Below are 18,633 nucleotides of genomic sequence, written 5' to 3' on the forward strand. Positions count from 1 at the left end.
TATTGTGCTAATAATAAAAACACTGAAGAATGGAAAATGAAAATGTAACCGTTAGAAAACAATTTAAACAAAATTCATTAAATGATATTTCCAGTAATGAATCTTCATTATTTGAAACAACGGCTGTGAGTTTACCAAATACATCATTTAATGACTCGCTGACAATGGCTGAGATACAGGAAAAAAATTATAAACTTAGAATGGACTTAAGCAGCGCTAACCTAGAAATAGAAAATTTAAACAGTGAAAATAGATGAAACGGAGATAATACTTTTAATATGCAATGAGAGGATTTTAGAATGGAAAACTACAGAAAAGATGAGGAGACAGACTTTAGCAAAATATATTTTTAACAATATGTAAAAACAATATGTCAAAAAAATATATAAATTTCGAATGACAATAAGAATATAAAAAATGTAGCAAAGAGTTCGCTACATCCTGCCCCTCGTGCAGAACTGCACCAACTAGTTTAACTGGCCAAGGTCAGACAAACCTTAAGTGGTCAACTTTACTAGTTTTTTAAGGGGGCGCCGTAGCGTACCTCCTGCTGTGGCAACGTCCACTACTCGTGTTACTCCATCTCTGCCGGGAAACAATCTTTCGATCCTTCCTCGTGGCCAAGTACCTCGTGGTAGAGACTCGTCGACTATAAAGACTACGTCTCCGACTTGCAAATCCTGCGTTCCTTTTGTTTGGACTCTTAGTTGCATTGTGGGGAGGACTTCCCGCACCCACCGATTCCAAAAATGGTCAGCCAACCTTAATGCCTTTCTCCAGTCCGAACGGCCAATTAGGTCACGATCCTCCAATGGTGGTGTTATTTGGTTTGACGACGTACCAATGAGGAAATAGAATGGTGTCAAGGTGGTTGGTTCATCAGGATCGCTTGAAACATGAGTTAATGGGCGTGAATTTACAATTGCCTCAGCTTCTGCCACAAGTGTCGTAAGTATTTCTTCTTTGGGTGACCTTTCTTTGAGAGTGGCTTTTAATGCGACCTTGACAGATCTTACAAGCCGCTCCCAACACCCTCCAAAAGTTGGCGCTGCTGGTGGAATAAAGCTCCAAGTGATACCTTTTGTAGCCGCAAATTTTTTTACATCAGATGTGTAAAATTCTTTAAGAATGCGGTTGGCTCCAATAAATGCAGTACCGTTGTCAGAAAAGATGGTGGTTAGAGTTCCTCTTCTGGCAATAAAACGTCTAAGACTCATTATCGCAGAATCTGCGGACAGACTATGCACCACCTCCAAGTGGATAGCTCTTGAAGACAGGCATGTAAATAAGGCTATATAGCGTTTTTCGTGACGTCGTCCAATAGTCATAGTAACTGGACCGAAGTAATCCACTCCAGTATATGTAAAAGGTCGTTGATGATGTGCTAATCTTTGTTGCGGCAGGTCTCCTCTGGCAGGATCCATTGGCAAGGCCCTGCGAATTCGACAAAACGGACACTGTCTGGCTACGGATCTCACAGTATTACGAAGGCTAACTAACCAGAATTTTTGTCTTAATTCGTTTATAACCAACTCATGGTTTGCATGACCTGCACGGCAATGGTAAAAATGTACTAACAAGTGTACAACTGGGTGGCGACCATCTAGCAAAATTGGAAACTTGGTGTCTGGATCAACATCCTCTACGGCTTTAATTCTCCCAGCTAAATGTAAAAGCTTGTCTTCTCCAATGGTTGGTGAAAGTTTACTCAGGCGACTATTCCGAAGTATTGGTTTAGAATTAAGAATCAATTTATATTCTTCTCCAAAACTATCTAGTTGCGTGCGCTGCAAGATGTGCCTTTCTGCGGTTTTAATTAAATCGGCATCTAATGGTAGCAGAATAGTGGACGTTGAGCGCCGGCGAGAACGAAAGACTTCGCCATTTAATTTAGAATTTCGAATGTTGGCCAAAATTTCTCTAAAAATAGCTACAGCTTGATGAACCCGAGCTGTGGCACGTAATAAACGAGTCCAGTCACTGAAGAAATCAAAATTTGCTGTAACTGGAAAAGCCAAATCTGAATTAAAAGAAGTGAATCCCACCAATTCCTGTGGTTGACACTTTAGCTCCTCAAGAACTGGTGCGATATTAACTGGCTCCTTTGGCCAGTTTTCTGGAGAATTATGTAAAAATGATGGTCCACAAAACCACCTATGTGAACTATCTAAATTAATAGGACGTAACCTAGTCGCGTCATCGGCTACATTCATATCCGTTGGCACCCATCGCCATTCATTGACGGATGAATTTTCTAATATTTCGCCTACGCGATGGGCGACAAAGGGTTTGTAGCACCGTGCATCGCCTCGTAACCATTGGAGAACAGTCATCGAATCAGTCCAAAAAAATGTACAAACAGCCTTTTTGCGATGGCTGTCCTTAACGGTGATTGCGAGACGGGAAGCAATTAGGGCGGCCTGGAGTTCCAGTCGTGGGATAGAAACTGGTTTTAAAGGAGAAACGCGAGCTTTGCTCGAGATGAGAGTGAGCTTAATGTCGCCGTCAGCGTATATTAAACGCCAATAAGCGACGCATACGTATGCAAGCTCACTTGCATCTGCGAAAATGTGCAACTCTCTGTACGAAGGTTCGCATCTTTAACGCTAGAATACCAACGAGGAATTGTTAATGAAGAAATACTCAACAGTTCCTTAAACCAGTCATTCCATCTTGATGTCTCTGTCTGTGAAAGTTCAGTATCCCAATCTACATTAGATCTCCATGTTTTTTGAAATAAAATCCGACCCTTTATGACAATAGGCCCTAATAAACCCAAGGGGTCATAAACACGCATTATATGTGACAAGACCTTGCGTTTTGTAAGAGAGTTAGGGTAGGTTTCGGATATACCAGTACGAAAACCCAAATTGTCAGTTGCAGGATTCCATGACATGCCTAACGCTCGGACATTAGTGACAGAGTTACAGACATCAATTTCCAATGGTTGAACAGCTCGGAGGTCTTCCGGAACGAGTTTTAGTGCTGTTGGCTCATTGGAAATCCATCCCCGCATCTCAAAACAAGCAGCCTTGTGAACGGTGATAATATCAGACGCTAACTGAGCTGCCTCGTCGATATCGTCCAATGAATCTATGTAGTCATCCATATAATGATGACACAATATGGCATTTGTAGCTTTAGGATACAGGTTCTCATAGTCTTGAGCATTCTTTTTTTTTATAAATTGTGCGATGAACGGACTGCAGCATGCACCAAAAATGACGGATGTCATCCTGAACTCTTTTATAGGTTGTAATTTATCATGTCTCCAAAGAAACCTAAATGCGTCTCTGTCCTGTTCTCTAATACGAACTTGTGGAAACATTTCCTTAATATCTGCCATCATAGCAAAATGACCCTCGCGAAAACAGAACAATATTTTTAATAACGATTGGAGTAGATCAGGCCCAGGAAGTAATAAAGAGTTCAGACTGATGCCCTCATTCTTAGCTGCTGCATCATGAACAACTCGAAGTTTGTGCTTCTGAGGATGATATATGCCAAAATGTGGAAGATAAAAACGTATACTATCAGAATGTTTGTCATCACGGCGATTCGAATAATAAGACTCAAAAGCACATTCTTCCGCATAACCTTTAGTAATCATATTCGTAATGAAATCACAATAAGCCTTAGCGAATGTAGCATCTTTGGACATACGTCTTTCCAAGCTTAAAAAACGCGACAATGCTTGAGGATAACTGCCAGGAACGTGCTGGATATCGTGACGCCAAGGCATGCCTAACTCGAATCGACCAGAGGGTAAGCGCCTCGAAGTGATTTCTAAAATATCAACTGCACGTTGTTCCTGTATATTAAGTTGTGATTCCGTCTTAGAAATCCCTAAAGAATCTATTTTATACTGTTCTTTGATTAACGACTCTAAATTATCATCCTTAGATGACTCTATAAATATACCGTGATTTACAAATTCTACTAATTTTGTTTTACTTGAAGAAGCGCCATATAACGTCCAACCTAGTGATGTTAAACAGGCCACGGGTTCGTTCTTCTTACCAACACGAATATCACGATTAATTGATAAATGCCAGTCCTCAGCTCCGATTAAAACGGTTGGAGTGGCATCCTCATTTGATAACACATCGACTAAATCATTAAGGTGTGAAAAAGTTTCGATATCTTGACGACGAATTGTTTGAGGTTGCAAGGATAACGAATTCATAGACTTAGCATTTTTTACTAAAAATGTCTCTTGTGTGTGTCTACCCTTAATGTGAAAATTAACGTATGATACCGTAACATGTCGTTCAAGACCGCCAATACCGTTTACAGTAATCTTGCGTTGTTGCCCTGTCGCATCTATGCGCGTCGCAACACTAGAATCGATTAAAGTAGCGGTGCTTCCATCGTCAAGTAGTGCAAATACATCAGAACTACCTTTAGGCCCCGAAACAGTGATAGGTATCACCTTTAAATACACGTGAGGACGGCAACCTGTAGAAGGATGTTGTATGCCTGTATGAGTCGTGGATATACGAGTAAAAACGTTACCTTCAGACGACTTTAAATTATTTGAAATTGATTGTTTATTTTCTATATCTATAGCGTTATTATCTGTGACTTGTGTGACGTTTGCCTCATGTGAACTAGACGGATATTGATGAAGTAAAGGATGATGACGAACATGACAGCCGTCTATATTGCATGGCTTTACTTTACAAGTTTTCCATTGATGTGAATTAGTTCTTAGACAACGATAGCAAACCTTTGCTTGTCGTAACCATTGCCACCTTTCATCTACAGATAAAGTTTTGAATTCAGAACACGACTTAATGTTATGATCTTTTTTACAAAACGAACATACCGTTTGTATTTTTGTATTCTCGCCCTTAATATGCGTGACAGTATTAATATTTTCTCGCCTAAATGATTGTTTATCGGTATTAAATTGTTGGAACGAACTAGACTCGGGTGACAGACCAAACCGAATGTGTTGGTCTAGTTCGCGCCTCAAAAATTCAGACAACAATTCAAGCTTAGGACGTCGAGTAGTATCTTGTGTGGCAAAATCCGTCCACCTAATTTTCATTGTAGGATTTAATTTTCCTAGTACGGCATAGAATAACTCAGGAGAGTATAAATACTCTGACTGATTTAACAGTTTAATTGTAGCTATAGAATTTCGTACCCTATTGGCGAGTGTCGAGAGTTCTTTCAGATCATTGCCCAGACGTGGAAGATTTTTTAAATGAGACACTTCCCTGAACACGATAAACTCTGGACGCGCGAAGTTTTCTTCAAGTGCGCGCACCACCTCGTCCGGGTCATCTGTTGCCATTAGTAACGTCGCGACGGCCTCATATGCGGGCCCTTTGAGTACGCTCTGAAGTCTGGATAAATTACCTAAAGTAGAGAAGTTAGATTTAGTGACGTCATAAATACGTTTGAACTGTAACCATTGTAGTGGGTTACCAAAAAAAGGAAATAACTCGAGGTTAGCAACGCGACCAGAGGCAAGAGCCTTCGCTGCTGCCGCGGTGTCAGCTACAGCTTTTAAAATATTTGCGTCTGTATTAATGAGCGGAGGTGAAATGTCCACCGCTACGGGCACACCATTATTACACGGTTGTGATATACAAGCTATGACAGGGGATGCAGCTGCCCGTGTGGCAGTCGGTGGTAGTACCGAACTACCGGGTAATGGAACAAAACATTGTTGTCCACATTCTACTGCAGAAATGTCCCTGATATCTCTGTCTTCATGACTTTTAATAAATTGAGTGTTTTCCACCCACCTCTCAGTATCATTTACCACCCTAGTAGAGCTCCGATGACTTGCGCGACTTCCAGTACAGCTGCCGTTTGCTTCAATGGCAGCCAACTCTGCTCGCAGTTCGCTATTTTCAACCTCTACCTGCAGAGCTGCCAACTGTCGTTCACGTTCGCGTTCCCGTGTGACGATGTCTAACTCACGTTCCAAGCGGCGGCGCAAAACCAGTGCTTCTGCAGCAGCCTTTTGTGCTTTAATAATTGCGGAGGAATGCCTGGACCCACTTTTAGTGGATCTTATGCTATGAGCCGTAGCGCCCTCCACACCACCGATATTAGAGTCTGGGTTGACTTGTGGAACGTAACAACTTGGCGTAGGTTCAGATGACATGACTCTACTCTTACTACGGGTGATCATGAAAACTAAATGACGTGATAGCTAGTAGAACGTAATGTAATATGAAAACGAATAAAATTATACTTACATGTAACTAGAAAATGGACTATGACAAATAGGTGCGCTGTAAATATAAGTAGGTAGAAGGACCAAATGAAACGGAGATAATACTTTTAATATGCAATGAGAGGATTTTAGAATGGAAAACTACAGAAAAGATGAGGAGACAGACTTTAGCAAAATATATTTTTAACAATATGTAAAAACAATATGTCAAAAAAATATATAAATTTCGAATGACAATAAGAATATAAAAAATGTAGCAAAGAGTTCGCTACAATAGACATCTTCAATCTGAGCTGGAAAAGTGTCAGAAAATTATTGAAATGTACAAGAGGGTAGGTTTCTATAGCAACGATAACGTAAGTTCTGGAAAACAGGTATCCAACACTAAATATTTGACACCACTGAGGAAACGAAAACATAAACGTGTAAGGACTTCAAGTTTATCCACTCCAAACCAACGAAAGACGCTTACAGACACACCGTTTATCGATCAGAAACAGAGTCCAGTAAAACATGAAACGCGAAAATCACAAATCGATATCGACTTAACTGACGAAACCAATAAACCAAATTCCAGTATAAATAATACATGTCCTCCGATAACCGCCGCTTTGGACTTTGTCATCGCTGGCTCTGGCAGCAATATAGTTAATGAGCAAGAAGATTTGAAGAAGCGGCACGTTATCATAATAGCAGACCAGCAAGGAAGGTACTTGCAGAGTCATCTTCAAAAACTATTGGGTTCCAACTATAGTGTATCCTGTTTTTGGAAACCAGGGGCTAAAATTAAAAATGTTCTTGATACAGAGACAAACTTGATCAAAAAATTAAATCGTAATGACTTTGTTATTGTCTTAGGAGGTACGAATGATGTGAACCCGTATGAATTTCGATTAAGTATAAATATTTGGCTAGAAACTGTATCTAATACTAATGTATTAATCTCTGAAGTACCTTTTAATCACGTTCTAAATGAGAAAAAACTTAATAATGAATTGAAATTTATATGTGGTAAATATGAAAATGTAACGTATATTGACATGAACTATTCTCGACAACGGCTTTACAGGGCAAGCATTTCATTATTTGTGAGTAGGACTTTATTAAAAGATATTTTACAAATCGAATACAAAACAAATTTAATTAATTATCGACTTAAATTATTAAATAAACAATCAACAACTAGTGATAAGTATACACAAATCGAAGCGAACCATTTCAATGCCCGTGAGGTTAGAGAATATTCTCGTATTAATATGGACGCCAATCAGAATAACAATTATACTACTACAAACAATAATTTTCGCACCGAATCATATTACCATATTACATCAAAATATAAATGGCTTATTGGGAAAGTCAGATTGTCTATCTGTAGAGTTACATAATTTAGAGAACAAAAATGAAGCAATTGACGTAATTTGTATAACTGAACACAATATGATGAAAAGTGATACAAGCCTATTAAAAATACCCAATTATACATTAATCACTCACTATTCTAGAGGTAACAGACATGGTGGATCGTGTATCTTGGTACGTAAGAATCACAGATACAAGGTTATGAATGAAATAGAGAGCTTAAGTATCAGTAATATTATCGAATGTACAGGGATGGAATTGACAGATTATAATATTTTAATTATATGCATTTACAGACCTCCAAAAGTGACCCAGGAATCTTATGAAACTTTCTTTGAAACTTTAAACAATTTATTAAGCATGTATTGCTTCAAAAAAAGAAAGATAGTGTTATGTGGATGGAGACTTTAATATTGACATGTTGAAAGCCGATAAATATTCTTTCGAATTTAAACAGTTATTACAAGGATTCAACTTAAAGTTAGCAATCAACGATCCAACGCGTCTATGTAGTGGTACATGTATTGATAATTTTGGACATAATATGAAAGACTGTAAAACTCGAATACTTGAATTGGCTCTCTCAGACCACACAGCGCAATTATTGATGTGTCCGGTCTCAGAGAAGTTTGGTAACCCATATTGGTTTATAATGAAGCGTGATTATAGTAAAGAAAATATAGAAAAATTTAAGCATTGTCTAATGGCCATCCATTTCAAAGACGTATATAATACTAACAATCCAAATACTGCATTTAATAGTTTTTTTGATGAATTTAAGTTATTTTATGACATGTGTTTCCCATTGATGAGAATCAGAATGCGTTCTTATCAACGACCTAAATGGATTACAAAGGGTATTATAAAATGCTCTAGACAGAAAAGAAAACTGCTTTGGAAATACAGAAAAGATCCAAATCTTCTCAATAAAAAGTGCTTCAAAACCTATTCAAGTAGACTAAAAAATATAATGAAATTAACAAAAAAAGCACAAAACAATTACTTTATTAAGACATCTAAAAACAAAACGAAGGCCACCTGGACAATAATTAATGAATATAAAAATAAAACTAAGAATTATATAACACAAATTAACAACGATCACAAAAAAATAACTGATCCTAATAGAATAGCTGAATTATTTAATAATTTTTTTATTGAGCAAGTTAAACCGCATGATAATTTCAAAGCAAGAAGTATGACATCGAATAATGTAAGTTCCTTATTCATAAGACCTACAAATCCAGATGAAATTTTGACAATAATAAGATCTTTAAAAGATACTAATAGCACTGGTTACGATGATATTTCAACAAAAATTGTAAAAGAAGTAGCTACTCAGATAGCACCAATTTTGAGCTATATTATAAATTTATGTATTGAAAATGGAATTTTTCCGGATAAATTAAAAATAAGTATTATAAAACCTCTATATAAAAAAGCAGATCGCGAATGTATGTCATCGTATAGGCCAGTAGCACTTATACCTATATTTTCTAAAATAATTGAAAAGGTAATTTATAAAGCTCTTTATAATTTTCTAGAAAAATATAATTTATTGGTAGAGGAACAAGTTGGATTTAGAAAGAATAAAAATATAAATTTGGCTTAATATAAATTTTTGAAAAAAATTGTAGACCACGTTGATAATAGGAAACCCGTATGTGCTTTATATATGGACCTCTCAAAAGCATTTGACCATGTAGATCATGCGACCTTAATTGAGAAATTACACACATATGGTATCAGAGGGATTTCATTGGATTTCATTAAGTCATACCTAAGTGGTAGAACGCAAGCAACGCAAATCAACAGAATATGTCCAAAATCAAAAGTTGAAATTAATTTTATATCAGACTTCAAAGAAGTAAAATATGGCGTACCACAAGGGAGTATTTTGGGCCCATTATTGTTTCTGATATATATAAATGATATCCCAAATATAACTACTAACCCTATGATATTATTTGCAGATGATAGTACCGTAATATGTAGTGATGAGAATTCGAATGAACTTGAAATAAATATTAACAATACAATAAAAATATTAATAGACTGGCTAAAGGACAATAATTTAAAGATAAACTTAGACAAAACACATTTTATGAATTTTAGTAATCGACAAAATAATTTGACATCTTTTAATATCGATTTTAATGGAAAAAAAGTAAATGAAGTGAAAATTACGAAATTTTTGGGATTAACGATTGATAATCACCTGACATGGAAACATCATATAGAAAATATTAATAGCAAAATAAACCAATTTTCATACGCATTACGCATGTTGTCTAAGATTGTTAATCAGACAGCGGTATTGACTGCATATCATGCATATGTTGAATCCTTACTAAGGTATGGTGTCATATTTTGGGGCAATTCGACATATAGAGATATAGTCTTCAAGACTCAGAAAAGGTGTATTAGATCTATGTGCAATTTAAAAAGAACTGATACATGTACGACTTCATTCAAAAGACTGAATATCCTGACTTTTCCAAGCTTTTATATTCTTGAAACAATGTTGTTTGTGAAAAAGAATAAACTTTTATTTGAAAAGTTAAAAAGTGACCGTAATACCGATAAAATTCGCGTTCAGCCTCACGTCACAGCATTATTTGATAAAAGTTTTTTCGGTATGGTCTCTAAAATATATAATAAATTCCCGAAAGCATTTAAGGAAATAAACAGTTTAAATGTATTTAAGAAAAAAGCAAAAGAATATTTGACAGCCAAATGTTACTATACGTTGCATGACTATTACAGTGATAAATATTAGACATGCAATTTAATTATTTTTATTGACATTTTTTACATTTTATTATTATTATTGACATTATTTTCATTATTATAAGTTATTATTACTATAATTTTATATTGTACATGCCGATATGGTAGAATATGGAATAATGGACATGTAATTATTTTTTTCAACTAATGTATGTACCCATATTCGTGCAATAAATGATTTGATTTGATTTGATTTGATTTCGTTATTACAATGGCTTAATATTTATCTTTCAATATTTCCAAAAGGGCAGCCGCTATTATACATTGAAATAGCTGTGAAAACGAATTTATGTGACAATACTAACTTTCAAGAAACGTACTCAATGTTTGTGTAATTATAATAACAGCGGCTAATAAAAATTCTGAGAACATTCTTAAGGTCCAGCCGTACCTGTAGACAAAGGTAATTTCTGTTATAAATAGCTACAATACATAACATTGTATAAGGGGTGTAATGGATGACACGATAGATTTTCTACCGCTGTTTATTACACCCACAATATACATACAATAGACACCGTATTGTCTATACAATGTCTCTTGTATAGAAATCGGTTGCTCCTTTCCTCGACTTACGTCATTGGCGATTGTTTTCTCCAACGTCTTTGCGTATCGTATAGTGCAAAGCTGCGCTTTATCTTCTTAGTGTAAAGGAAGGCACATTTGTTTTTTCTTCGTCATCCTACGTTATCAACTGATGTGTAAGTAGATTAAAGCTAGTTACACTTTATTCCGTAGGACCACAACTCAGGAAATAACCCAGCAATGGTTAGTTCGAAATTGATCATTTGAAAATAAGATAAAAATAACACGTGTGCCTATTGTCATTCAACAGTACAGTAAGTACGAGTACACAATGAATTAACACAAGTATATTTATAAAGAGGAAAGAGTTGTATTTTTGTGTGTATATTTGTAATAAATAAACTCAAAAACTTCTTCACCGATTTCAAAAATTCTTTAGAAAGCTACATTCACCCTGAGTAACATAGGCTATATTTATTGCTAGAAAAGATTAGAGATCCTTACTAAAACTTTAGTAACCTAACTCAAGGTGTAAAAAATGCTATAAAATATATTTCGTCATGTGCGCTGCGGAAACTTTTGGTGATAGAACAAAAGTATGATCTACAATATTGAAGAAAACATCAATAACTACAAAAAAACTGCGCGATACTATATGTCTAACTATTGTCGTTATGTCACAATAACCACTTTTTACATTTTAAAAGTTGATAGAAATACCGACCAAAATTACACCATGTTATTCATACTTTTGTTTAAATCCTTATTTAAATAAATCATATTGTTTTCAAAACTGTTACAATTTATGTTGATTACTTTTTGAATTGTTCAAATCGGCTATTCCATTCAATAGATATTACGTATTTAATAATTCATAGAAATAATAATTTATAAAAAAAAATGTTTTATAAAAAATAGAAAAAATAACGCTGTCGCCTATTACTAATACCTATTTTAGCGGTGTGGAAGAGGGGCAGGTGGGAGTCGAGCACATCTATGAAATAGATAGCTAGGCAGGTACAGATAAAATTGTAAAATGTTTTAAAAATGTCCACCCGTGCGAAAACGGGACGGGCCGCTAGTAAGTAATAAAAGCACAGGTAGAATTACCATTTCATCGTCACCCATTAAAAAAAACAATCTACCGTGGCAAATACTGTCAATATCCCCCAAACGGTCGTGACGAATCCAACAAAACTTAGCCATGATATTTTCCAGGGAACCCACGTGGAGGTCGACCTGATAGAATATTGCTAGTAATGGGGCTGTCGGACCCTATTACAACTGCTTTCTCCCTACTATTCTTTCACTATCCAAGCTATCCGCTTCTGGAACTCCTTACCTCTTTCTATTAGATCAGCGCAATCTATTGCCTCGTTCAAGAGGCAGGTAAAATCTCATTACCTATCTCTCTAATTTGCTTTGACGTTTACTATGTGTGATTTATCTTGATCTATTTAGTATATTTATGTTTATGTATTATTATTTATATTATATATGTATGTTTATGTATTGCAATCTTATTTGATATTTAGAATATTTTGCATTTTGTTTGATTCCTTTTATGCATTTACTGTATCTGACTTGCGCCATCTACCTTTCTCTCTGTACTTATCCATTCTTTATGCCAGGTTGTCTGTAAGAGATTGCTTTTAGCGATAAGGCCGCCTTTTGTATATGCACATTCTGTATAAATACTCCTTGTATACATCTCTACTGTGCGCAATAAAGAGTTTATTATTATTATTTTTCGATATTTCCAGGTACGAGTATAAAAGGGTCTGTACCTGTGACAGTAAAGTCATTCGGAAGTAGTAACTAGCGAGGAGTGTACGTTTGGTTTCTAGTGTTCGTTTATTATTTTAAATATTATCTACTGATATCGCAATAATAATAACAATATTTGTGAGCAGTGACTGTGTTTGAGTGCGCGTATTAATTTCTATTTGACAATAATTTTTTTCTCTTCCCCCGTTTGGGAAAATCATTAACGCGGTGAAGATAGTTAACGGCTGAGATTTCTTAAGGTAAATATACTCTTAGAATTAATTATATTTTTTAGAATTATTGCAACTTTTAAAGTATCGTCTGAGTTGTTGTATGTGTATGTGATCTTTTATTAATAGTTTAAAACAGATGGCATTCAATCGCTTGCTCTTGTACACATTCGAAAACTTCCTCAACTTTATTCTTATTAATTGATTCCTTATTTTGTTGTGAAGAGCAATGGAGAGAGCGATGACACCAGAGAGCAAGCGCCGCGTTCGCGCAACCCTGGACGAGATCTCCGCACGCCTGGATCGCCTCCATTCTGAGGTCTTAGTGCCGCTCTTGAATGCGAGGGATCGCAGGTCAACTTCCACGCCCAGCCATCAGAGCCGGGCCTCCTCGCCCCGCAATGAAACAGTTAACCAGCAGAGAGGTGAGCAGATTTGTAATGAACAAAAGAAATAAATTTTGCCTCTTGCCATACCTGATTCATATAACAAATTATAAACTATGTACCTCCTAGACTTTTTAAGTTGTAACTGTTGTTATTTTGGGAAGTTTCTTTTTATAAAATCTCAAAACCTATGCTAGTTAAAATACCGTTCTATTTATTATTTTAAATGTGTTTTATTCTTTTTAAATTGAAAAGGTTTACTGCTGTGTTGGTCCCACACGAATATTATTAAGAATAAATTCATTGTTTATATTTGCGTTAGATTTTCCAGTATAATTTATCGTTTCTCGTTTTATTGTTAATGCCTATTGTTGTATTATATGGCAATTGTTGTATAATTAACATTCTTTGAATTCAGGTCGTGAATGTCTTCATATCTCGAGGTCGCCGGAAAATGAATTAACAAGAAATTCCACGACTGACGACGACGTTGAAATATTTGGATGGACCTCACCTCTTCCACCGCCGTCAACAAACTCGGTCTGCTTTTCTCCGCCCACTTCAACAGCCACTTCAGAATCTAGCCCACGGAAACGCGTGCGCTCTGAATCTATTGATTCAGACTGGACATCAGAGGGGACAGACTTCAGTGATACTAGTGAATCGCAAGATATTAGCACAAATTGGCAAATTGACTCAACACCGCCAAATAAGAAACCAAGACTGGAGAAAGCAATAAAATATAATGGACCTTTAGATGTTGCCCTGAAAGATTTGAGGCCGAATCAACTGATTGATATAATTAAATCTGTCATGGACAAACATCCAGACATCGAGGACGAGGTCAGAACAAACATGCCGGCCCCAGACTTGTTGCCGCTCGAGGAAAGGTTTTTCCATTTAAGATGGAATATTGTGAAATTGTTGTCAACACCGGGAATGAATTTTGAATACGGTTCGCTGGCTTACTTTCACGCACGTAGCCACTTAGAAGCTTTCAACAAGTATTTAGTGGAACAGGGGAAAGTCCTGTTGGATTCTCAACAATGGAAGTCTGTTATTGAATATGTGTTGTTAGCCTGGAAATATGTTAGAGCTATATCTATATGTGATCGTCACATACATATTCCCTACAGAGCGCTGTGCTTCGAAAGGCTGTCTGCTTTTTGCATGACGGCTCTCGAAAAAGGATATTTTGATAGGGATCTATTGATTGATACTCAATATGAGCTACAACGCATGATTGTTGATTGTGAAGACATCGAATCATGTATAGAGAAAATTGAAGAAGAACTCTCGTATTTGTGATTACTATTGTACCTAATGTTTAAGGAATTGCCTTTTATATTTGTCTATTAGTATTTGTAATTTTTTTATTTTTTATTTGTATGTATTAATTTGTATCAAATATGATGATTTTTTTGTAATTTATATCTCTTCATTTTTTGTATTAGTAATAGATAGTAGGAATAAAGGCCTTGTATTACTATGCATTTGATGTAATACTTGTATTAGTTTTATTACAATGTAGTTGTGAAAAATGCCAAAAGTATTATTTTGTATGTAAGAGTAATGATTTTTGTAAACTCTACAAATGTATGTAAGTACATGAGTGTATATATTTCGAGAGTTACTATTATAATTAGACAAGACTGATATAAAATAAAATACTAAAAGAAAATTTAAATGAACTATAATTAGGAAGTCACGTATGAAAATATTTTTGGCTAGCTAGATCTCGACAATTGTAATATTTAAGATTTGTGTTTTTATGTCAACAATATGTCAAATAATAATTTAAAGGTCTCTCATCGCAAAGAGAACACAGTATTGTAATAGAAACATAAGGGTAGAATTAAACATTAAAGAAAATATATTTAACAAATGTTTTTTTTTATTTTACCTACTTGTTTATTATTTTACCTTATTTATTTATTTGTTTACTTATTTATGACCTTATTTAATAACTTGTTTATTTACTTATTTATTTAATTACGTCTTTATTTAACGCAATATTTTTAATTTTTCCATACAATTATTCATACACTCATTTCATATACTTTACTAAACCTTATCAAGACAATTGTAAAGACAACGAAAAAAGATTTATTACATAAATTTACCAATCGATTCTTACTCATACGGATAGGTATATATCAGCTTTGGTGTAAGGCGTAAGTATTAATTAGAAAATTATCTGACAACGTTACATTGCGCGTAATTAGTTTTTAATGGAAGAATTTAAACATTATTTCCCATAATACTATAATTACATATAATTACATTCCGTTCGATTGTTTTGGCATGAATGAGTAAGAAATTTGCATTTATTATAGTAGCATTAGGATATACTAATAATAGCTGTATTCCTGCGGCTTCACTGACTAAAGCATTATATGAAGCATTGTCACAGATAATATGATAGTATACTAGGTATTGTATAGGTTACGCCTCTAATTCATAAAAACTGAAATATTCTATAAACATACTTTAACTGATACAGTGTTTTGTTGTTTAATTTAAAGAAAGATATAAAGTAGTTGAATAGCTAAAATAGGTTTGATGTTTTTATGCATAAGGGGGTTACCGACCCGTATACCAAATTTCATTCTAATTTGTGTAGCAGATTAAACATCATTGAATAATAAACATCTTACAATCAATCAGTGATGATCAGTACGTATAGGTTCCTATAGTATAATTGTGTTGTACAAAAAATAGACTATTATGATATTGAAAATTGCCGTCCTATTACTGTGATGTTCAATATTTTTTTCAAATTTTTAAATTTAAATTATCTTTATTCAAATACACTTTTAAATCGAATCCTTACTAAGGTATGGTGTCATATTTTGGGGCAATTCGACATATAGAGATATAGTCTTCAAGACTCAGAAAAGGTGTATTAGATCTATGTGCAATTTGAAAAGAACTGATACATGTACGACTTCATTCAAAAGACTGAATATCCTGACTTTTCCAAGCTTTTATATTCTTGAAACAATGTTGTTTGTGAAAAAGAATAAACTTTTATTTGAAAAGTTAAAAAGTGACCGTAATACCGATAAAATTCGCGTTCAGCCTCACGTCACAGCATTATTTGATAAAAGTTTTTTCGGTATGGTCTCTAAAATATATAATAAATTCCCGAAAGCATTTAAGGAAATAAACAGTTTAAATGTATTTAAGAAAAAAGCAAAAGAATATTTGACAGCCAAATGTTACTATACGTTGCATGACTATTACAGTGATAAATATTAGACATGCAATTTAATTATTTTTATTGACATTTTTTACATTTTATTATTATTATTGACATTATTTTTATTATTATAAGTTATTATTACTATAATTTTATATTGTACATGCCGATATGGTAGAATATGGAATAGTGGACATGTAATTATTTTTTACAACTAATGTATGTACCCATATTCGTGCAATAAATGATTTGATTTGATTTGATTTGATTTCGTTATTACAATGGCTTAATATTTATCTTTCAATATTTCCAAAAGGGCAGCCGCTATTATACATTGAAATAGCTGTGAAAACGAATTTATGTGACAATACTAACTTTCAAGAAACGTACTCAATGTTTGTGTAATTATAATAACAGCGGCTAATAAAAATTCTGAGAACATTCTTAAGGTCCAGCCGTACCTGTAGACAAAGGTAATTTCTGTTATAAATAGCTACAATACATAACATTGTATAAGGGATGTAATGGACGACACAATAGATTTTCTACCGCTGTTTATTACACCCACAATATACATACAATAGACACCGTATTGTCTATACAATGTCTCTTGTATAGAAATCGGTTGCTCCTTTCCTCGACTTACGTCATTGGCGATTGTTTTCTCCAACGTCTTTGCGTATCGTATAAGTGCAAAGCTGCGCTTTATCTTCTTAGTGTAAAGGAAGGCACATTTGTTTTTTTTCTTCGTCATCCTACGTTATCAACTGATGTGTAAGTAGATTAAAGCTAGTTACACTTTATTCCGTAGGACCACAACTCAGGAAATAACCCAGCAATGGTTAGTTCGAAATTGATCATTTGAAAATAAGATAAAAATAACACGTGTGCCTATTGTCATTCAACAGTACAGTAAGTACGAGTACACAATGAATTAACACAAGTATATTTATAAAGAGGAAAGAGTTGTATTTTTGTGTGTATATTTGTAATAAATAAACTCAAAAACTTCTTCACCGATTTCAAAAATTCTTTAGAAAGCTACATTCACCCTGAGTAACATAGGCTATATTTATTGCTAGAAAAGATTAGAGATCCTTACTAAAACTTTAGTAACCTAACTCAAGGTGTAAAAAATGCTATAAAATATATTTCGTCATGTGCGCTGCGGAAACTTTTGGTGATAGAACAAAAGTATGATCTACAATATTGAAGAAAACATCAATAACTACAAAAAACTGCGCGATACTATATGTCTAACTATTGTCGTTATGTCACAATAACCACTTTTTACATTTTAAAAGTTGATAGAAATACCGACCAAAATTACACCATGTTATTCATACTTTTGTTTAAATCCTTATTTAAATAAATCATATTGTTTTCAAAACTGTTACAATTTATGTTGATTACTTTTTGAATTGTTCAAATCGGCTATTCCATTCAATAGATATTACGTATTTAATAATTCATAGAAATAATAATTTATAAAAAAAAAATGTTTTATAAAAAATAGAAAAAATAACGCTGTCGCCTATTACTAATACCTATTTTAGCGGTGTGGAAGAGGGGCAGGTGGGAGTCGAGCACATCTATTAAAAATGTCCACCCGTGCGAAAACGGGAACCCACGTGGAGGTCGACCTGATAGAATATTGCTAGTAATGGGGCTGTCGGACCCTATTACAACTGCTTTCTCCCTACTATTCTTTCACTATCCAAGCTATCCGCCTCTGGAACTCCTTACCTCTTTCTATTAGATCAGCGCAATCTATTGCCTCGTTCAAGAGGTAGGTAAAATCTCATTACCTATCTCTCTAATTTGCTTTGACGTTTACTATGTGTGATTTATCTTGATCTATTTAGTATATTTATGTTTATGTATTATTATTTATATTATATATGTATGTTTATGTATTGCAATCTTATTTTATATTTAGAATATTTTGCATTTTGTTTGATTCCTTTTATGCATTTACTGTATCTGACTTGCGCCATCTACCTTTCTCTCTGTACTTATCCATTCTTTATGCCAGGTTGTCTGTAAGAGATTGCTTTTAGCGATAAGGCCGCCTTTTGTATATGCACATTCTGTATAAATACTCCTTGTATACATCTCTACTGTGCGCAATAAAGAGTTTATTATTATTATTTTTCGATATTTCCAGGTACGAGT

The 18,633-nt window shown here is 34.5% G+C and overlaps 2 protein-coding genes across 2 annotated transcripts; one reads left to right on the top strand and one right to left on the bottom strand.

Moving 5' to 3' along the window:
• Positions 1–216: 216 nt before the first annotated feature.
• Positions 217–6,124, bottom strand: LOC128200994 (uncharacterized). The gene is made up of 4 exons (XM_052896419.1): positions 4,927–6,124; positions 2,644–4,458; positions 629–2,560; positions 217–221 (listed from the first exon to the last, which is right to left on the bottom strand). The coding sequence occupies exons 1-4, from the start codon at positions 6,122–6,124 to the stop codon at positions 217–219; spliced, it is 4,950 nt and encodes a 1,649-aa protein (XP_052752379.1).
• Positions 6,125–6,516: 392 nt separating this feature from the next.
• LOC128200995 (uncharacterized) lies at positions 6,517–9,225 on the top strand. Its single transcript, XM_052896420.1, has 2 exons — positions 6,517–6,951; positions 7,947–9,225. The coding sequence occupies exons 1-2, from the start codon at positions 6,517–6,519 to the stop codon at positions 9,168–9,170; spliced, it is 1,659 nt and encodes a 552-aa protein (XP_052752380.1). The 3' UTR covers positions 9,171–9,225.
• The last annotated feature ends 9,408 nt before the right edge of the window (positions 9,226–18,633 follow it).

The sequence above is a fragment of the Galleria mellonella genome, unplaced genomic scaffold, assembly GCF_026898425.1.
Source record: "Galleria mellonella isolate WM207_F2 unplaced genomic scaffold, CSIRO_AGI_GalMel_v1 utg328, whole genome shotgun sequence".
Lineage (NCBI taxonomy): Eukaryota > Metazoa > Arthropoda > Insecta > Lepidoptera > Pyralidae > Galleria > Galleria mellonella.

Bases quoted from the DNA above. Each gene is read 5' to 3' on its own strand.
- LOC128200994 (XM_052896419.1), bottom strand. From the start codon at position 6,124: ATGTCATCTGAACCTACGCCAAGTTGTTACGTTCCACAAGTCAACCCA. The intron at 4,459-4,926 runs GTTCGTTCCAAC...ATCCTTCTACAG, and splicing joins TGGTCTGTCACCCGAGTCTA to GTTGCCGTCCTCACGTGTAT. The intron at 2,561-2,643 runs GTATTTCTTCAT...ACATTTTCGCAG, and splicing joins CTGGTTTAAGGAACTGTTGA to ATGCAAGTGAGCTTGCATAC.
- LOC128200995 (XM_052896420.1), top strand. From the start codon at position 6,517: ATGTACAAGAGGGTAGGTTTCTATAGCAACGATAACGTAAGTTCTGGA. The intron at 6,952-7,946 runs GTATCCTGTTTT...AAAGAAAGATAG, and splicing joins TATTGGGTTCCAACTATAGT to TGTTATGTGGATGGAGACTT.